This window comes from Dermacentor andersoni, chromosome 2 (assembly GCF_023375885.2).
Source record: "Dermacentor andersoni chromosome 2, qqDerAnde1_hic_scaffold, whole genome shotgun sequence".
Classification (NCBI taxonomy): Eukaryota; Metazoa; Arthropoda; class Arachnida; order Ixodida; family Ixodidae; genus Dermacentor; species Dermacentor andersoni.
The window spans coordinates 20,384,210-20,406,767 of record NC_092815.1 but is presented as its reverse complement, the minus strand read 5'-3'; the positions used below and the strand labels follow the sequence as shown (position 1 = coordinate 20,406,767).

General features: G+C 43.8%; 1 protein-coding gene across 6 annotated transcripts in view; it reads left to right on the top strand.

Moving 5' to 3' along the window:
* Window positions 1-22,558, top strand: part of LOC126542789 (protein unc-13 homolog B-like) — a 282,991-nt gene that overhangs the window by 188,588 nt on the left and 71,845 nt on the right. For 4 of the 6 annotated variants that reach the window (XM_055077447.2, XM_055077446.2, XM_055077444.2 and 1 more), the window contains exons 7-12: window positions 1,846-1,952; window positions 10,368-10,509; window positions 11,218-11,259; window positions 11,867-11,994; window positions 12,419-12,534; window positions 15,317-15,379. In XM_055077447.2, the coding sequence (XP_054933422.1) occupies window positions 1,846-1,952; window positions 10,368-10,509; window positions 11,218-11,259; window positions 11,867-11,994; window positions 12,419-12,534; window positions 15,317-15,379 (598 nt within the window). Of the gene's footprint in view, window positions 1-343; window positions 451-1,845; window positions 1,953-10,367; window positions 10,510-11,217; window positions 11,260-11,866; window positions 11,995-12,418; window positions 12,535-15,316; window positions 15,380-22,558 lie in introns of all 6 variants that reach the window. The other 2 variants (XM_055077445.2, XM_050189851.3) reach the window with 1 other exon arrangement.

Sequence of the window (22,558 nt, the reverse complement as noted above, 5' to 3'; positions counted from 1 at the left end):
AACACAGTTGGCGTCAAAAGTTTATGGTGCACAGAATCTTAGCAAAAGCTGAATATTTCATGAGCCTGGTCATGCAGCCTGGAATTTGGATTTGAAGCTTGTGTTAGCATATGGGAGAAACATAGTTTTGAGCTATTTTACCGGCTGCAAACTAAAACTGGGCTGAAATTTGGCTTTCTTGCGGCACCCATATGTCTCAAACTTTTGATGCCGACTGTTCATTACGTGTTCCTGGGCAGGAGGCAAGAGCCTTTCACATGTGCTGTGTGTGCATGCGCCATTTGGCGTCCCAAAATGGGAGAGTGATGAGTGAGCGTATGTGTGAACTTTGCTAACATTGTAGGGCCGTATTTGGCGTGGATGTTAAGAGCCACACGGGTCATCAGAGGGCAGTCAAGCAGAGCGTGCTTGACGGAACCTCCAAGTGGTCAGCTAAAATAGCCATCACCGGTAGGTCCAATGTGCCAAAGCCTGCTCATGTTAGCACTGATGGCTACAGCATTTCATGATGTGAGCAGTTACATATGTATAGGTGGAAAACTCCATGTTGCAGTTTAAGTGGAATTAGTGCCTGTTGGAATCGTTGTTGGGGTATATGCCTCATTAGCCAAGGAGGTTGCGATTAATACAGCATAACAGGTGGTGTGTGGAACATCTAATCTATGAAATGTTTAATAAAGACATTGGTGATTAAAATGATGTGCATTGCACTTTGCTGACTTAAACTAGAAAGTGGTAAAAAGTGAGTTCTTGAACTGCATTGTGGCTTACTTTGTCACTGAGATCGGTTTACCTTGTGTATGGTTCCACTAGTGACGTTTAGCTGTCCTTCACAGCATCCTTTGGCTCTGAGTGTTGAAGTGTTTTGTGCAGACTGTGTAGCCACCCATAGGATTACCGCTGGCAAAACTGTGCACACATGTTCACTGAAAAGAGAAACCATCGTTGGATGCAAGAAACTATCCATGGAATCATGTGATCGCAAGGCAAAACCTGTTCCCAGCCGATGCACACATCATTGCTGTGAAGGACATGTCCCCATCGCCTCTCCTCCCTGCTTGCCAAGAGCAAAGTGGTGTGGTGGTTGTGGTGGTGTGAAGTTGCTGCTTTTGCGTCGGTGTTGACAGGCGACCCTCTCCCCTCCACACCTGCCTTGTGCTATCATGCCCCACTTCTTGCTGTGCTTTGTTTTTGTTGAGTGTCTGAAACCTACCTCTGTATGATTCTTTCATTTTCGTTTGCGCAAGTGGTTGTCTAGTGATCTGCCTCGTGTCTCATGCAAAATCTCTTGTGCACACTCTCTGAGTTTTGTGTGTGCCATGCAACAATTCTATGTGCAATCATGTGATGCTTGTGCAACTACTGGAACTGAGCAGTTGCATTGCAATGCAGAACAAATGACACATTTTCAAAGCATGCTTTAAGTTCAACACACTACATCACTACAAAACTGCTTTTATGAGTTTTGGAATACTTATGCTCATGGGAAGAAGCGCAAGAGCAATTGATAGAGCCATAGTTAGATTACACACAGTAGTGTAAGAAGTTAAGGCTAGGCATTAATGTACAAGCAACTTCCTTTTTTTATGAAATATGAAATGCATTTGTGGCCTTTATCCATGCCGTACCAATTTTTCATTATGGCCTCTTATATGTGAATTTAGCTTTCCGAATATATTCAAGAAAATCCTGCTCAACGCTTTCATGGGAACTTTTTCCATGCTTGTGCTGTTCTGAAGCCAAATCAGCAGGGTAACAGCAGACCCTGAAAGCACAGGTTTCACCAGATTATGGCAGCCTTTGATTGCAACAACGATCGAGAGCCAACTTCTGCTACTATTGCAGGCTGACTTTCACAATTGACGCCGACTCTCACATTGATGCCCTCCAGCAAGCTGAAGAATGCATCTTCGAGGGCACGTCGAAGTGGTCGTGCAAAATTGCCATCACAGGTACCAGCGCCATGCCAGCTGCCCTCATGTGGCCAGACTCTCTTTCCTTCTTATCTCAAAGCCCATCTCATATAGTTTCCTGCTTATTCTTACGCATTAATTTTCAAATTGCTGCATAATGTTTATTTTTCTAAATGTTTTCCCCTCCTTCTTTTTTCATTTTTACTCATTCCTCCTTGGCCATTCCAAATGCCAGGAATGCGCTTAGGCTGGTCATGGCTGGTTCTGGCTGACTGGTGCATTTCGCTTGGGAGTACTGGTGTTTTGTGTCTGAACATAATGTGGTAGACAGTTTGCAGCTGTAATCACTCATTTTCCTTGGTCCTGAATTTTGCCCTTTGATAGAAGAACCTTGTTAACTTACTTAGCATGTACGAGTTAGTTAAACCTTCAACTAAAATATTTTTATTACATTTGCCTTCTTTGTTTTTGACAATCTTTTTATTGTGGGTGCCATATAAAATCTTATATTGCAATGCTATCTGTAATTATTATTATTATTATTATTATTATTATTTTATTGCGATAGCAATTACATGAACACTCCAGGTGCATTTCTACTGTCACTGTGATGTTCCACGTAAAGTCTAAGGGCTAGGCACTTGCACTCGTACATACAGCTGTATGCTGTATGTACGAGTGCAAGTGTGTGAGGGTGAGCCGATGATGGCAGCTCAGTCTCGCGCGCGCAAGGGAGGAAGGCGAGGTGGAAGCGTGCAGTCTTGCATTGCGCACAAGGCATCTGGGGAAGGGGAGGGAAGGAAAGGAAAGGGAAGGGTAGGGAGGGGGGCACGTTCTACTTCGTCAGCGGTTGTGTATGGCACGGCTACGCGGACTCTATCTTTAAAGCAATCTGCGATGGGAACAGAGTGCGCCAAGAGCTGATAGCTCTGTGTGCACTCCGCTTAGTTTGCATTGAAGCAAGAGGCAGCATGAAGGTCAATTCACGCGCTCTGCTGCCATGCTTTCTCACTTCAGCATTCTGGCAGCAAGTGTGCGCAGTCATTGAGTGAGATGTGTTCGTGCTTGCTTGTGCGCACGTAACACCATGGTTGTTAATTTAGTTAGTAAGCGAATGTTTACAAGTTTATATGGCCAATAAAACTACTATCCTCACTTTGTATGTAGCTGTCAACTAATTTGCTATCGCAAGCGAGGCTCTGCCTATCGGGCAGAACTAAGAATTATTATTATTATTATTATTATTATTATTATTATTTTATTATTATTATTATTATTATTATTATTATTATTATTATTATTATTGATTTTAACATCATTTCTGTATTCTTACTCGAAGCAGTTGTAATTTTACACGATAGTAAAATTGCAATTTCTTTGACTATAAAGCAACTAAGATATTGCATATTTTTAAGCATCGGACCAAATTTACTTAAGCTCAGGTCATGAAAGTTTTTTCAGACACAGAATGCTGTGACTCTGCTGCAAGCTTAGTTTTAGATGCAGGCTGTGTTTTTCTGTTCACGTCACGGCCTGCTTGTCATCCATCTTCAGATTACTTCTTCCACATACTTCCTTTGGCTCTTGCATCTTGTGGCTGAGGCCACTCCATCTAGCAGCACAAGTAGGAGGAGACCCGTAGAGGCATGGATTCTGCCCCCTCCACACCACACATGGGCGCACTGCCATCTCTCCACTCTAAGCTAGGCTTCTGTTTTCGGTCCTTCTGAGGTGACATACTCTTGCTAGCACAGCATGACATATCGGAATATAGCTGCATAAAGAACACCTGGAAAAAGGATCTGGTTGGGAAGCCCACCAGACATTCTTCTACTTTGCACCTGTCTTTTCTTCTGCTGTGTGCATGAGGTCAGCAGGGGTCTTCACTAAAGAAAATTTGGCATATTGTTTTGTTTTATTTAGTCATGATATGTCAACTAATGCAGTAAGTGCAGGTAAAGTTTTAAATATTAAGATTTCATTTCATTTGTGTATACTTTACCCTGCACCACACCCATGAATTTGGACAAAAAATGTGTATTTATCAGCTAGGTATCTGCCTTGGACACAAGAGGGAGTTATGAATAAGTTATGGTGATACTAAAAAAAATTAAAGGAGAGTACAGTGGGCAGTGCAGTGCGCTGTACAGTGGGCATTGGATATATTTAGATTTAGTTAATTTAAACTGTCATCATATGCATTCTAACTGTTGCACTACCAGCTAATATATGTGCACTTAAGACAAATAAAAAAGTCAAAGCCAGTGAGCAACTTTATTTCACAAAGCTTTCTTTTTTTTTACTTAGATTGTGAATGTGCAGTACTCAGAGCAGCACTCAGTGTATACTGTAGAATATATTATAATGGGTAGAACACATGTTGCTAATACGGCATTCCTCGGATGTCATGGCATGCAATATAAGACAACAATCCCTAACAACATATAGCAGAAAGTTTAGCTTGTGCCTGTTTTGCAAGTTAGGAATATGAACTTGCGGTCTCTACCAAGTTTTTGTTTACATGTGAGTATGCTTGCCTTGTTGCTTCATTGACCTCACTGGAAATGTCATGTTACTTGAAGAATGGAAAAAAATCCAGCTGTGAATGTGACCATAGCCTCCGATATATTCAGTGCTTGCCAGATCACTGGCAAAACAATGAGAAGGAGCCATCATTGGAACTGTAGCTGTGGCCTCGCTAACGTAGAGTGCCTCCGGCACACTCCTCACATATTTTGTGCTTACTACTGACAAAAAACATAGGCAGCAATAAAAAAGAGGTGGTGACATTTGAAATATGAATGTGTTGCTTCTAGTTGCTTTTCAAAACAAAATAATCTGCTCCTGCCATACATAACCACCATTGTGTCTAAAGCACAGACATTTGCCCTTGACTGCTGCATAGTACTTGGGTAGTACGAGTGCTTTGTGATCAAGGGCCAATAAGGTTTGCAGTTACTGTACCTTAACTACATTAAAACTTCTTTCTGGGCGAGTTGGTGCATACTTGACATAAAAATTGTTACAGCGCAATCACATGCAACCACAAGTATCAAGAACGGGACACAAGCGCTTGTGTCCCGTCCTTCATACTTGTGGTTGCATGTGATTGCGCTGTAACAATTTTTATGTCAAGTACCTTAACTACTATCATGACTTTCGCTCTAACTAAGTGGTGGCTCCAAACACGACGGCTGTTTTGTGGTGATCCGGCAGGTACAGAATTGTATATAGGAGGCTATGGTATGGCACACAAAGAGAGGTTTCTCACCAAGCCTGTTTGTGTGTTCTTCTCCCTAGATTGCACATCTTTTTGTTGATTTCTTTCCATTCTTCTAGTTATGTATCGACTGGGCTGATTGCTACCCACCTCATGCTACCTGATACTTGGTATGCCGCCTTTCCGTTGCTTGTGCAACTGCTTGCTGTGCATGCTGCAACTGGCCTTGTATGTGTACAAAACAAAGCCTGCCAACATTTCCGGTGCACTCTGCATGCCACTCAACCTCCTCTCACATCATATGCTTGCCTGTGTTCCTCACAGCAGCCCTACAGCTTCAAGCAACTTATCTCTGCGCAGTACATGTTAAATAAGGCATTACAAAGAGTGATCCAAATCTTCCTGGACATACTGTTTGGTCTTAAAAGGGAGCACTATACTGCACTGCTGCTAGATGGTTCATGTAATAATAGTCATGAGCTAATCTGGAAGTTTGGTATTGTCTAGAGTAATGGTGCTCATTCATTTGCTTTTTAATTATATGTTGTGGCTGTATTATGGATGACCGATTTGAAAAGAAAAAACAATGCATGGGAAGTTTTGACACACACTCTCAAACATATGCATGGAAACATACGAACATGAACACATATAAACACATGCACACAAGCACATGCATCCATCTCATAATGACCAGTGCAAAACACGATCAGCATACTATTATAGAAGCACAAAATGTGAACAAATGCCAATAATCTTGCCAAAAAAATGCTTTCAGCTTAGTTCATTACTCACACTATGGCCACTTTCAAGCAGTTGAGCAGCATCCCGCTCTCATGGCAGGGCTACATATTTCCAGGAATTTTTGGGTCACTCCTCGTTTAACTTTGTTTGCGTGTTGTCCTTTTTTATAGACTTACTGACTGGCATTTCATGCATGCTTAACTCCCTACAGTAACAAGCTACAGTTACTCATGGGAGAAACTTAACTCAGTAAGCTTTACATTCACTAACCTGCTGTGTCATGTGTGTGCAAAACCATGTGTCATTAACAACACACTTACTTGCAGAGATGCAGTTTATCTCCAGGTATTTTTCTTGCCTTTCTCTAATTATACTTAAAATGATAGTGATTGCAACCTTGACTGTCATTGATATAATAAGCGCTTGCTTGTTGTGTGAGTTAACCTTCTTGAAGCCAAGGCACCTGCGCAAATCAGCAGTGGCTTGACAGTCATTAGTCTGGTGTTCAAATGCTGTTTCCTATATATAGCTTCAATTGAGTGTAAACCCGCAAAACAATTGATTCACCACATGGATATCGTAAAACCTCACACAAATTTCCTTTTTTAAACAATTTATTTTATAGAAGAATTGGAAGCACCATTCAAAGCCCACATAAAATTACATGCGCTAACACCTTAAGCATAAACATACAGAGCAATAAGGTGGCACATAAAGTGCCGCATAAAGAGAGGAAAGCATCCATCCTGTTTTGGTTCTCCACATGTGACTGTTAGTGGTGAACAATCTTGCCCAGCAGAAAGTATCATTGCATACTTCTGCGAAAATGAAATGGACACTGTCTTATGCGTAAAGGCTCGGTAAAGGTGAAAAAAACAAAAGTTGGGTGGTGTCGCTTTCCAAAGGTTCCCACACCAGCTCACTGTGACATTGTGGTTCTTGCTGCATCTACTTGAGTGTAGGTGCTAACTGTTTATCAGTAACAGACTACCTTGAATTCTGAGGGAATCAGAGTCTCAACCTAACATTTTTCACAAACTTTTCTGGGCCAAAATAGCCCAAATATGAGAAAATACTTTGAAATATGTGACGCCATGCTGACATGCTGGCACTATGGTCTGACCACAAATTTCAAGAAAGTTCGGCCTCCATTTTCTCCACCAGTAATCAACCCTCTTGTGCAAAATTAATGAAAATGGAGTTTTCAAAAAATATTTTCTCCCGATCTAAACTGATTTAGTGGAGCTTTATAGAATTTCTTCAGCACAACACACAAAAAATAAAATTATGTACAGTCGAATCTCGATAATTCGAACTCGAAGAGGCCCGAAAATTTGTTGGAATTAGGAAAAGTTTGAATTAAAAGGACTTTTTTTTTAAGCATTCGTGCACCATAGCATGATGCATGAACAGTGCGAGTCATGAAATATTGCGGCGTGCAAGCACACAGTGAGCGAGGACCATGAAACTGCCCACGCCGGCCAACGCTCGCTTCCTGATAATGGTAGTAAATGAAACCTCAAGGAGCGGGCTACGCTGGCGCCAGGCCAGTGGGGCTGGTGGCACTGGCGCGAAGGCGGGCGTGTGTGGATGCCGTCGAAGATGAAGGAGTTGTGAGCGAGTTGAGTGCGCGGGGAGCATAGTTGCGAGGAAGGGTAGGAGGGAAGCGGATTTGATTTCCCGCCAGCTTGCTGGATGCCCCTAATTACCTCTGCCACCGAAACAGCCACCAAAACAGCAGAGTTGCCGAGGCAAGGACTGGGCCTCTGCTACTGCTTCCCTCTGCATGCTTGCATTTTTTCCTTCATCTGCTGACAGATCGGCACTTTGTTTACTTTCTTCGTCCTGTGTTCTTAACGTGAGTCATATCTTGTCAAGATGATGGAGTCGTTGCCGCTGATCATAATCATGTTGGTGGGCCCCCTTCTGTTGCGGTGTCGCCACATACAAAAGACAAAGAGAATGAGGTACAGGGTGTTGCCTTCGTATCCTTATATTCAGGGTCTGTCTTGTCGTACAGAATCGGATATGGCACCCTGTCTCCGACACCTTTAATTTCCATAGGGACGTCTCGGTTGAGATGCGTCATGGTAAAAAAAAAAAAATTCAATTGGGAACGAGGTCAACCAAGCCAACCCAAACAAGCGCGAGCGAGAGCTGACATGAGCAGACGATAGTTCAAAACCAGCAGTCCGGCTGAACCAGACGCGAGTACGAATAGAGCGATCAGGCAGTTCCTCATGACACCAGTTTCCCGCACGTATGTCACTCTAGGGGCCACTCTTATTGGTCTCCTCCACTCGCAGCTCGCTTGCTGCCACAGCGAGCCACGAAAAATCGGCCCAGGGCCGATCACTTGCGCGGCGCGCATTCTGCTGCTAAGGTGGCTGGGGCATTATGGCGCGACACAGAAACGGCGACTTTGCAATTTGAGAGAAGATGAAAATTCCGCCACATTTTTTTTTTCTCTTTCTTTTCCCCTGCGCACGGTGTCGCGAGGTTTCTCCTAAGCCTTTCTTCTATGGCGAGGTCACTGGTCGGAGGCGCCACCACGTGGTTTGACGCACTGCTGAGAGCATTGTCGGAGCACAGTATGTTCGAATTAACCGTCGCAAAGGTTTGCGCATACGAATTACTGAAATTTTTGCCCATTGAAATTCACACAACTTTGACAGTACCACGGTGTCCGTTTGAATAAACCAGAAGATCGAATTAAGCGTAATCAAATTAACGAGATTTGACTGTATTAGTACAGTGCTATATGCACCATTCTTCAAGTGGGAACATTTGCAATTTTTCGTTTGATTCTGGAAATGTTGATGTTTTACCCTTGTAAGAATGTACAGCATATGTTTGCTGGAACCAAGTTATCTTAGAAAATGGAAGTTCATTAAAGATATCAGAAAAAGGAAAGTCATTAGACATACGCAGAGCTAGAAAAAAAGTTACTGTTTTCTTTTCCCTTTTTTTTTTGTGTACTGAGGTTTTATGGTACTGAAAGCAAGCACTGCAGAGAAAACTTCAGTTTTCATTATACTGCAGCTTTATACAGCATTTGTATGCTAGACAATGTGTTCTGAGCATTTCAGCAAGCAAAGTGTTTAACCCCATTGAGACAAGCAATGCTATTGGGGCATAAAAACTAGTGCAAGCTGCTTAGCTGCTCAAGCACATGTGACATCAAGACTAGTGTTTAGTTAATAGTTGTGTTGCATTTAGATTAATGAGATTTGAAGACATGATATGATGGCCTAGGTTTGTTTGTGTCACTTTTCTCTCAATCTGATAGTCACTTAATGTAGCTTATGAGAAAGGTGGCCTTAGAGGACTGTCGTGTTTGACTGGTATAATTAAACATTATTTGACTCTGTGTTTTATGCACTTATAATAAACTTATAAGCTTTAAGAAGCTATGCTGTTATGTAGCTTTATTAGGATATCAACCATGCACAGGTACTCCGCACAGTTGACTTCCATTATTTCAAATCTGGCATACCCTTCAAAATTGGCTTGCATTGCCTTAGATGATGTTGTTGAACATGTGACATTTACATTGTACACAACTGTCAGTGACTCACGCCACTTCTACATTGGCATTATCATTGAATTCTTTCAAGCCATTGTAGCCTATAACAGGCTCAGATGTAACAGGCTCAGACTACCACTGTCAGATTTTCTCTGAAAGCATGCTTTTAACAGTCAGCTGCTATTGTTGGCATATTCACTGCCTTCCCATTCTTATTTGTATATCAACTGCCAATAATCAACACTAGCTTTAATTGTTTGATATTCAGTATTCCAAGTTCTAAATAATGAGGTTATTTCCAAATGATCAGACTTTCGAACACAACCAAATTAGAAGAGAAATTATTTTAGCCATTGTTGGAATAATGGAAGTCTGCTGTACTATAGTAGTGGCACTGGTGTTGCAGCACATTGTTCTTGTTCTGCTAAAAAGATCTAAACTCATGCTTTTTATCATCTCATTAAGAGTTCTCAACCTCAGGTAATCTAAGTTGCTTTATAGCTTAATTAAATAATTAATATGTGCAATTTTAACAGAAAACGAAAGTTGTCACATATCTGTTTGTTTGTTTCCATGATTGAACATTTACAATGGCAGCAGCTAAGAAATACAAAAATTTTTATCACTGCAGCTAACCAATCAACTGCTAAGTCACGCGATCCTCTTTAACTTTTAAATTTAACTTTCATTCCATCTTGCATAACCATTTTACTTCATTGTTCATTATCTGCTGACCTAATTGTTTAGTCATGTCAATTTATTTTTAGCTATCCTACACCAAGTAGACGGAGGTGCACATAGCTTGTCACATGCTTAGCACACTAGCTTATCTTAAGTATGCTTGTTCAATAAATGCTGTAACCTCTGTGATATGTACGTATCCTTACTTCTACACCGTTATGCACATGGGAAAAACTACGAAAATAATCATAATAATCGCCACCTGGTCTGGGTTTATGTGCAGTCATATGCGCGCAAGGTCTCATAGCGAAAGACAAAAGTGGCACAAGCGATCCCTATGTGACAGTACAAGTTGGCAAGACCAAGAAAAGGACACGGACCATGCCAAGAGACCTGAATCCAGTCTGGAATGAGAAGTTTTGCTTGTGAGTTTGTCTCGTTGTCTTATGTTTTATTGTAGCAAAAGGACACCTGACAACGAATGAGCTTTAACATAATCCATTCCACTGATGCCACTTAGTTCAGGAACCATTGCATACCAACTATGAATAATGGACACAAAATATAAATTTATGAACTTCTGCCTTCTTTTTTTTTGTTTTCTCCTTTGTGTAGTCATTTTTGTTGCAATTGAAGTGCCAGTTCACTATATATATATATATATATATATATATATATATATATATATATATATATATATATATATATATATATATATATATTTCCTTTTTTTTGGCTGCCATATTGTATTTTTTAATTGTGACAATCCTTTGCCTTATATTGTGGCTGGATCTTATTGACAATGGCATTGTTTCTTTTTTTTTTTCACATCACTCGCACAATAAAACTACTTTTTTGCCATAGGAGCTTTATCCTGATAGGGGGTGGAAAACAAAAGCACTAGTGTTCCTAAACTTTGGTTGCACACTAAAGAACCCAGATGGTCAAAATCAATCCAGAGCACCTCAAATATGACATCACTTCACCACCATGTTGCTTTGGAATAGTAAATAAAGTCAATAAGTCAATCAACCAGTTGTTCTACGTTTTACATTTGGTTATTAACTGCACACTACTAATGTTCATGTTTAATATGTGTCATTGAAAATTTTCTTGTGAATTCTCCTCTGCAGCGAATGCCATAACTCTTCGGACCGCATTAAAGTGCGGGTTTGGTAAGTTACCTCGTGGTCTTCTACACCAGTCAGGGCTAGCAGACCATAAGCATGCATGCTGATATTATAAGTTTTCCTTACTTTGTTGTGAAAATTATTAAAACTAGAACTTATTTCTACTGTGGTCACGTGTTACGATACCTAAGCAAGAAACTAAGATTTATTTTATGTGCAGTAGTAGCTCAGCAGCTATGACATTGTGCTGCGAAGCATGAAGTCGCAGGTTCGATCTCGGGCGTGGCAGCCACATTCCAATGGAGGTGCAATGCAAAAACACTCGTGTACCATGCATTGGGTGTATGTTAAAGAACCCCAGATGGTAAAAATTATTCCAGCATCCCCCACTAAGGCATGCCTCATAACCGCATCATGCTTTTGGTATGCAAAACCTCAGAATTTAATTTTAATTTAATTTTAGTTATTTATTTTGCAATATAAATGATTTGGTTCTTATTAGTTCTTCTCAGCTATGCCTTGCAAACATGTGAAGCAGTAGCTCAGTACAGACTTTATTGTTGTGGTGAAAAAGCTTTCTTTAGTTACCTTAAAATGTATCGTGTCGGGAAACTACCACTACATGTGAAACAGTGTTCAAACGCTTTTATAGGGATGAAGATAACGATTTGAAGTCAAAGTTGCGGCAGAAGTTGACGAGGGAGTCAGACGATTTTCTTGGCCAAACGATCATTGAAGTCAGAACCTTGAGCGGAGAAATGGATGTCTGGTACAACCTTGGTAAGCTTAAAACATTGATATAATGTTAGTGTGAGGTGGCACTGTTTAACGCTATCGATGTGTGTGTGTGTGTGTGTGTGTGTGTGTGTGTGTGTGTGTGTGTGTGTGTGTGTGTGTGTGTGTGTGTGTGTGTGTGTGTGTGTGTGTGTGTGTGTGTGTGTGTGTGTGTGTGTGTGTGTGCGTGTGTTTGTGTTTGCGTGCACGCGCGCTGCACTATTGCTCGTAATTAATGCTTCTTCCAACATGTTATTGAATGTTTATTGTTCTACAGGTTTAGAATTGGAAAGTTCCATTCTAGCTGCAACTTGTGTCAGAATGTCCCAATAAATTGTTCTTTCAGTCAGTGAACAAGGAGCACAAACATTTCCAGAGAATATGTTCTGAGTCTAGCTAGTTACATCAGCTTGTGTGACTCATCTTTCAGAAAAACGTACTGACAAGTCTGCAGTGTCAGGAGCTATTCGACTACACATCAATGTTGAGATCAAGGGTGAGGAAAAGGTTGCGCCATACCATGTGCAATACACCTGTCTCCATGAGGTGAGATTTGCTGTTTTTTGATTGCCCCTAGTACTAACTAATTCAGTAATTCCTTTCTATGAGTCACAAAGTTTCAGCCAGTTCATACTGCGTCTCTTACCAATAAGCACAATAGTTAAGATGCTGCACTTTGCACTACTCCTTTGTGCTATGAGGCAATCGAAAAAAGAAAGGCCAGCATTGTTTTAGCCTTCCCTTCCTGCTTGTTACCTCTGTTAGAAGTTAAAGAAATACACTTAGCAAATATGGAGCTTGCAAACTTTTTGTAAGATATATTAATTTTATACTTAAGTTGGTCTTGAAATACTGTACCTGGCATCATAAACATTTTCATGACATCATGAAAGATAAGAATTTGCTGATGTCATGTAGCAATAAGACTAAGTATGATAATGTTGCCCATAAGGAAATAAACAAGAGTGCTGTGCCTGTGTCTGTGCTGTGCATGTGGTAGCTGCAGTGATCACAGGAATGGAGCAAGCCAGAATATCATTATGTCATGATGCATTCATGTGTGTACCAAAACAGGTTTGAAGAAACAAGTATCATACTATATTATATTGGGTGCCCGATGCTTGCCAGTATATTTTCATGGGTTTAAAGGGCTTGAACCACCATTTAAAAAAAAGAAATGCAAGTATAAAGTTGTGATGTCTGTACTCCTTTAACATTTTGTGATTAGTTGCTGTGCACATTGATGAAACAACATAACGTTGATGAAGATGTGCTTTGTTTATTTTTTATCATTTATCTGTAATTATTGTGCAAGAGAACCTTTTATCAGCCTGTCAATTTTGCATATTATGCTATATTTCACTCATTCTAATTTCTAATTTGTACGTGTTAGCTTTTTGCAAACCCATGGTTAGCTACATTATTAGATGGGTATGGGTTAAGGCAGCCTTGTGCGACACACCTTATGTTAGATGCAAAAATGTATCTTAAAATATAATGACCACTTTGAGGAAAGCAGTGACATTTTAGAGAAAATGCATTTGCACAAGATTTAATGCAGGCTGCTGAGCACGAGGCTGCGGGATTGAATCCAGGTTATGACAGCTGCATTTCGATGGGGGCAAAATGCGAAAACACCCGTGTACTTAAATTTAGGTGCATGTTAAAGAACCCCCAGTGGTCAATATTTCTGGAGTCCCCTACTACAATGTGCCTCATAATCATATGGTGGTTTTGGCACGTAAAACCCCAGAATTTAGTTTTTAAGATTTAGTGCAGTGTCTCTTACTATTCTGACATTTTGTCGAGTATAACAGTTTTCAGCATCTATTACTGATCGCTTGATGTGGCTTCAAAAACAGCTGAATGCTCTAACATCATTGTCTTTTTTTTTTTTTTTTTGTCATTATGCCTCATTGATAGGCTCCAGTAATACAATACTTTGGAACTATGTTACCCTTGCTTAAGAATGTCTGAGTAGCTTTCAATCTAACAGTTTCAAATCTACAAGGTATGAATTGATTTCGTCACAGAAGTCAACAAGGCACACCTCAGTCATGCAGGCCATGTGAGTGAGCGTAGATTCTTGCTGAAGGGGACATGCAGCTTTCCCTAGTCATCTATCGTGTCTATTAAGATGGCGCAACAGCAAAAAACATTCACCTCATTTGGCTGCTGGCTGCAGCCTATTCATGCACATTGTATGTACCGTGCACATTTATTTTAATTTTCATTGAGTGCTGGTGTATCTCAACTGTTCCTCAACCATTAAAACGTGGGTGTTTGCATATCTAAAGTGGGTCCAAACTGACTAGTGGGTCAAAATATAAGCAATAAAATAATATAAAGGCTTTCATCAAAGTAGTGTAAAGGCAGGACATGAGTGTTAACATTCGCAGTGGCTGAGACCACTGGCAGGAATGAAAACCTTGTGTATATGACCATGAACTACAAGCACATGCACAAAGCCATGATAGTTCCATTGGTTGAATTTGCAGTTTTAGATTAATTTTTTTTTCATATAACAATAGAACCATCATATACCACACTCCTCCGAGTGCCTGATTCAGGAACTATTTTTGTCAGTGAAAAAAGATTTGCAAGTTTTTTTATTAAACTAGTAACTTGTTTGTAGCAAATATGACTATGGTTCTAACTGCATAACCTGGGTATGCTGCTGGGTATTCATGGTATGCTACAACTTCTGGACAACTTCAGTTGTTCTATCTATGTCTTTCCACTGACAGTGCTCATTTCTCTTCATAGATTGATTAAGCACATCAAAAGTTGTGAGCTCTTCTGTGGCCTTCTAAATGAAAGTCCTTGCTATATTTAGGTATTTAGAAAGGTGGTGATATCTACAAATCACTCTAGTCAGCTGCTGAAGCAGCAAAGAGTGCGCATCCTTTCATCTCCTGCATGAAGATAAATGTTGCCACATTGGAAAGGGAGAACATATAGCACATGTGAGACATTGAGGCTAGTAACTGTACATCTAAAGTAAGAGTGCTTCAGAGCCACTCCAAAGTTTAATCTTCAAATGCCCAGTGCTTTATTACTTTATTCGCTTAATCATGTTTTTCCTGTCTCCCATTCATTATCCATGCTTGCAATGCTATGTTCATTATATTGTGGTCTGCTCTTAGTGATTTTGCATCTCAGTGTCTACAAACACACTGTTATGTGGACTGGTAAATTTTTGTTCTGACAAAGATTAAAATGAAACAGAGCCCTTCAATTGAGTTGACGTAAACACTAAAAAGATCACTGTACCATTACATTATTTCTGAGTTTGAACAACCTTGACATTCTTTATTGTTGTTTTCAGAGCCTGTTTTATTACCTTTGTGAGCAAAATGGGGGAATGGTGAAACTGCCAGAAGCTAAAGGGGTAAGTACTTTAAATTACAATGCAATATTGTGAGCAGAGGTGAATAACATGAAGCAGTAAGCAAGACAACAGAACCCAAGCACGAGCAAGTGAAGCTGCTTAGTGCTCCTAAGCATCCACTGTAATGTTGTGCACCTACTTTCCACACATAGTGTTACAGGAGGTCACAGTATGCCAAAGAATATTGAGGACAGGCAGCATTGTGGCTGTGCTGACTGTAGCCCATAATATTATTTGACATTATTGATGTTGTTCAAGAGCACTGTTCTTCACATGGCTTCTAGCTCGCTCCAGCTCCCACAGGAAGAGTAGCAAGCTATTTCTCATTTATGTATGCACACTCAGTTATGTTACACTGCACGTTTCAGTTATCACCAACTAACTTTGTAGGAGTATCATGCGAATAATAATTTTTGAGAGCAAATAAAATAAATATCGAATAGTTAGAAAAGCAAATCGAATCGAATGAAAGAATATTTTTCAAATAATTCTCTAGTAGTGAGCAGCCATTTTCGTCATCAATATGTAAAACCATCTTCACATCCTTCACGTTAGCAGGTTTCTTTATTACATTGCATGTCATGAAACGTTCTTTAATAAATGCACATACGGAGCATTAGGAGCAAATAATCACTTTATTCGCATGCTCGAGACTCATTGATGATTGCAAAGGATAGTGAATGATGAATGGGGATGGTACCTGGAAGAGCCTGTTTTCCTGAGTGTCTTAGTGTGCTCCACTACAAAACTTCTTGTGTCTTATGTTTGCTATGATCACCATGATGAGATATATCGCGTTCTTGTTCAGATTTTATGCTTGATCAAGTACGCTGTGCAAATTCAAATATTAAAGAACTGTGTTTTAAAAATATTGACACATGTACTTATATTTAACGGGTGACCATGTTTCGCCGCCTAACAAATGTTATCGCACAGCGCGGGACGCATCTGCATGTATCCGAAGTTTCTGGAAAGTTATCGATGCTTCTATACGCTGTCTGTTGTCGCCGAACCTTGTGTTATCTGATTTCATCGCGTGACTCGAATGTTGTAGAACTTTGTGGAAGGCATGCGGGTCCCAACGATTAGTCTGGAACCTTCGATGACTGCTGTATAAAAGCCGACGGACTTGACCCGCTGATCAGATTTTCGACAATCGCCGACCGTGTTCGCCGCTATCGTTGTGCTATAAGTGTAGCCTGTTTTTGTGGGCACAGGTTCGCCCAATAAAAGTTAGTTTTGACTTTCACAGTATTTGCTACTGTGTTCTTCAACGTCACCACCATGTGACATCGGGTGGAGGTGCTTTTCGTTCATGTACCGGACTCCCCCGACAAGCCATGATCCAAGCCCGGACCGCAAAGAGAACACCAACGTAGTCCCGGAGCATCGAGCAAGCCGCAGTCTTCAACAGCTGCCCCCGGAGCACGGACTTCTACCTGAGAAGACCAAGAAGATTGTGGAAAAGACAACCCCAATGGCAGCCCCAGCGTCCCCCATCGTGCTGCAGCAGCCCAGGGAACCTCCGACGTTCCGCAGATCAACATTCGAGGACCCTGAAACCTGGCTCGAGACGTATGAGAGAGTCGCCACGTTTAACAGTTGGGACAGCGACGACAAGCTGCGGCATGTCTATTTCGCACTGGAAGACACCGCCAGGACCTGGATCGAGAATCGAGAAGCCACTTTAACGACGTGGGACCTGTTCCGAAGCGGCTTCTTGCAAACGTTTACAAGCGTCGTGCGAAAAGAGTGAGCCCAAGCACTACTAGAAACCAGAGTGCAGCTGCCAAACGAGACGATTGCGATCTTCACGGAGGAGATGGCCCGTCTTTTCCGGCACGCCGACCCGGAAATGTCAGAGGAGAAAGAAGTCCGCTTCCTGATGCGGGGCGTCAAGCAAGAACTTTTCGCAGGACTTATTCGTAAGCCGCTGAAGACTGTAGCTGAGTTTTCTGCAGAGGCATCGACGATCGAGAAAACTCTGGAAATGCGCACCCGGCAATATAACCGCCAGGGGCTCACGCCGCAGTACGCCATCCAAGGACTGGATTCCGGCGACCTTCAGGAGACCATCAGGGCCATTGTGCGCGAAGAACTGTGCAAGGTCCTGCCTTCGTCGCAGCCCCAAGTGGCTTCGATCGCCGACATTGTGAAAGAAGAGGTATACCGATCGCTTGGAGTTCCCGAGCTGCAACCACAATTACCGCAGCCCCAGCCAGAAGCGATAACATACGCCGCCGTCGCACGCCGTCAAGGTCCCCCTCCGCGACCACGCCAGGGCCCTGCAACGACGCAATTCCGTCGTCCACCGCCGCCAGCACGCCCACCCGTCGCCCAGCGCACCTACGCGAGGAAGACGGATATTTGGCGAGACCCCGACCACCGCCCGCTCTGCTATCACTGCGGAGAAGCCGGCCATGTGTATCGCCGATGCCCATACCGGGAGATGGGACTGCGAGGTTTCGCCGTCAACGCTCCACGCCCGCAGCAAGGTGAACGCCCTCGCGATATCGCCGACTACCTCGCCGCTACTCAGTGGAGCTCTCGATGACCGTCGCGTTCGCCATCACCAGGCCGCTACTTCTCGCCGCAGCGCCGACCATACACTGGCCCAGCCCGGGGCCGGTCAGCAAGCCCATATCCGGAAAACTAAAAGCAGCAACCGATGGAGGTGCGGTTGCTGTTCGTTGAACTGACGAAGATCCTCCGCCGCCGACGAAGACGACAAAGAAAACATCTCGACGACCTAATGACGACACGCCGCCGTCCCGACGAAGTCAGGAAGCCAAGACTACACCGACGAAAGACGGCTTGACGACGCGACGTTCCAGCTTCAGTTCAATACGACGCAGCCGTGATCCGACGCCAAGACCCAACTGCAACGCCAGACAAAGAACCACCGACCTCGACGTACTTCTCGACGGCCACGCAGTCTCTGCCTTAGTCGACACAGGGGCCGATTACTCCGTAATGAGTGGACACATCGCGGCCCAGTTGAAGAAGGTTAAGACTGCATGGGAGGGCCCCCAAATTCGGACCGCTGGAGGACACCTCATTACGCCGACTGGAATCTGTACGGCAAGAATAACCGTTCGTGACCGGACTTACCCTGCCACCTTCGTTATCCTCCAACAGTGTTCACGAGACGTCATTCTCGGCATGGACTTCCTGAACCATCACGGCGCAATCATGGACCTGAAGTCAAAATCGATAACGCTGTCGGAAGATCAAGCGATGCCGCCGGAGAGCTTTTGCAGTCACCATGCCTTGAGTGTTCTCGAAGATCAAGTGAGCATCCCGCCTCGCTCGAGCATTGTTGTTTCGGTCAGCACCGAAACACCCGCTGACGTAGAAGGCGTCATCGAAGGCGACCAAGGTCTACTGCTAGACCGTGAAATTTGCGTCGCGAGAGGGATCGCTCGACTGCATGGAGGGAGAACTGAAGTGTTGCTGACAAACTTCAGCCAAGAGTTCAAGCACATCAACAAGGGCACGACGATCGCGTACATCGAGGAAATTCTGGAAACCAGTAATGCGTTTGTCCTCTCGGATTCCGCCGCATCTACCCGGACGACGATGGTTCATGAACCAGACTACGACATTAATCCAAGTCTCCCCGTGATTAAGCAACAGCAGCTCAGAAGTCTGCTCCAACGATACAAAGGCTGCTTTTCGACGTCATCGAGGATTCGACAAACACCAGTCGCCAAGCATCGCATAATCACCGAGGAGTGCGCTCGCCCACTCCGCCAGAGCCGTTACCGAGTTTCGCCGCGAGAACGTGCAGCTATAAGAGAACAAGTCGACGAAATGCTGCGCAACGACATCATCCAGCCGTCGAAAAGCCCGTGGGCATCCCCTGTTGTCCTGGTAAAGGAAAAGGACGGAACCCTACGTTTCTGCGTCGATTATCGTCGTCTGAACAAGATCACGAAGAAGGACGTATACCCCCTCCCACGAATAGACGACGCATTGGATCGGCTCTGCAACGCTAAATACTTCTCGTCGATGGACCTCAAGTCTGGCTATTGGCAAATAGAAGTCGACGAAAGAGATCGCGAAAAGACGGCCTTCATCACCCCAGACGGCCTCTAGGAGTTCAAGGTTATGCCATTCGGACTGTGCTCGGCGCCTGCAACATTCCAGCGCGTCATGGACATGGTGTTAGCAGGATTGAAGTGGCAGACCTGTCTCGTTTATTTGGATGACGTCGTCGTCTTCGCTGGAAATTTCGACGATCACCTCAGGCGGCTTGCGTCAGTACTAGAGGCCATCAAGTCGTCAGGGCTTACTCTGAAGCCGGAAAAATGCCGCTTCGCTTACGATGAGCTTCTGTTCCTAGGCCACGTAATCAGCAAATCTGGTGTCCGTCCAGACCCGCAAAAGACAGCTGCCATCGCACAGTTCCCGCAACCCATCAACAAGAAGGCAGTGCGTAGATTCCTTAGCACGTGTGCCTACTACAGGCGCTTTGTCAAGAACTTTTCACGCATCGCCGAGCCTTTCACACGTCTAACTAAATGTGATGTTGAGTTCAAGTGGGAAACGCCGCAGGCCGACGCATTTGAAGAACTCAAACGACGCATGCAGTCGCCGCCGGTACTTGCGAAGTGCGCAAGTACTTCGCATTCATACTGATGCCAGTAGCCTAGGCCTCGGTGCCGTTCTAGTCCAGAGAAGAAATGGAGTCGAACAGGTGATAGCTTACGCTAGCCGGTCGCTGTCAAAAGCTGAAGGCAACTATTCTACGACCGAAAAGGAATGCCTCGCCATCGTTTGGGCTACAGCTAAATTTCGCCCTTATCTTTATGGCAGGCCATTCAAAGTAGTCAGTGACCATCACGCATTGTATTGGCTAGCGAATATAAAGGATCCTTCAGGACGACTGGCGCGGTGGAGCCTCAGACTACAAGAATACGACATCACTGTAACCTACAAGTCCGGATGAAAACACTCCGATGCCGACTGCCTATCACGCGCACCCATTGACCCACCGCCGCAAGATGACGAGAATGACGACGCCTTCCTTGGAATTTTAAGCGCGGAACACTTCGCTGAACAGCAACGGGCAGACCCGGAGCTAAAAGGCCTCGTCGAATATTTGGAAGGGCACACCGACGTTGTCCCCAGAGCATTTAAGCGCGGAATATCTTCCTTCACGCTTCAAAACAATCTACTCGTGAAGAAGAACTTCTCACCAGTCCGCGCCAATTACCTTCTTGTTGTCCTGTCAGGACTTCGTCCAGAAGTATTGCATGCCCTACATGACGATCCGACCGCTGGACACCTCGGATTTTCTCGGACACTATCGAGGATACAAGAAAAGTATTATTGGCCGTGCCTGACCACCGACGTCGCCCGTTATGTCAGAACGTGCCGAGACTGTCAGCGACGCAAGACACCGCCGACAAGGCCAGCCGGATTACTACAGCCAATCGAGCCTCCTTGCCGACCATTCCAGCAGATCGGGATGGACTTGCTGGGACCCTTTCCGACGTCAATAACCGGAAATAAGTGGATCGTCGTGGCGACGGACTACCTCACCCGCTTCGCTGAAACAAAAGCACTGCCGAAAGGTAGCGCAGCCGAAGTGGCGAAATTCTTTGTCGAAAACATCCTGCTGCGACATGGCGCCCCAGAAGTCCTCATCACCGACAGAGGAACGGCCTTTGCAGCGGAGCTCACCCAAGCCATTCTGAAATACAGTCAGACAAGGCACAGGAGGACAACGGCCTACCACCCACAGACGAATGGTCTTACGGAGCGGCTGAATAAGACCCTCGCCGACATGCTAGCGATGTACGTCGACGTCGAACACAAGACCTGGGATGCCGTCCTGCCGTACGTAACATTCGCTTACAACACGGCGGTGCAAGAAACAACACAGATCACGCCGTTCAAGCTGGTCTACGGCAGGAAGCCGACGACGACGCTCGACGCCATGCTGCCGCACGTCACTGACGAGGAGAACCTTGACGTCGCTACCTACCTCCAGCGCGCCGAAGAAGCCCGACAGCTCGCCCGCCTGCGGATCAAGAACCAGCAGAGGACCGACAGCCGACACTACAACCTCCGACGACGCTCCGTCGAGTACCAGCCCGGCGACTGTGTTTGGATGTGGACCCCGATACGCCGACGAGGACTCAGTGAAAAACTACTGCGACAATATTTCGGACCCTACAAGGTCATCCGACGTATTGGCGCACTGGACTATGAGGTCGTGCCAGACGGCATTTCGCATTCACAGCGACGCCGCGCACGATCTGAAGTGGTCCACGTGGTGCGTCTTAAACCCTTTTACGGATGCTGACGAACTTCCTTATTTTGTTGTTTTCTTTGTTAGGAGTGCTTTTCTTTGATTACTTTCGTTTGTTTGCAGCATCGGATCGATGCTTTTTAAGAGGGGGGTATTGACACGTGTACTTATATTTAACGGGCGACCACGTTTCGCCGCCTAACAAATGTTATCGCACAGCGCGGGACGCATCTGCATGTATCCGAAGTTTCTGGAAAGTTATCGATGCTTCTATCCGCTGTCTGTTGTCGCCGAACCTTGTGTTATCTGATTTCATCGCGTGACTCGAATGTTGTAGAACTTTGTGGAAGGCATGCGGGTCCCAACGATTAGTCTGGAACCTTCGATGACTGCTGTATAAAAGCCGACGGACTTGACCCGCTGATCAGATTTTCGACGATCGCCGACCGTGTTCGCCGCTATCATTGTGCTATAAGTGTAGCCTGTTTTTGTGGGCACAGGTTCGCCCAATAAAAGTTAGTTTTGTCTTTCACAGTACTTGCTACTGTGTTCTTTAACGTCACCACCACGTGACAATATTTATGAATGGTGGCTACTCAGTTTGGTCTTTGAATTTAATAGGGCAATATTCAATTCTTTATCTGAAAGATTCGTATATTTGCACACTCCTACAACCATTGAATCGCCTTGGATAGAGTTTGAAAGCATAATATGAAAGCTGGCTGACAGAGTCATATCTGATTATAAGTGCGACATCAGCTTAAGATGAGCAGCAATGAAACAAAAGTGACATTCTATGAAATATTTATAGCACTTACTGATAAAGCTAGTATTTGAGGAGTAATAATGGCTTTACTGACTTAAGAATTTCACTAAAATACAAGTACAAATTCAAATCATAATCTTCCGTAGGGCTTGTT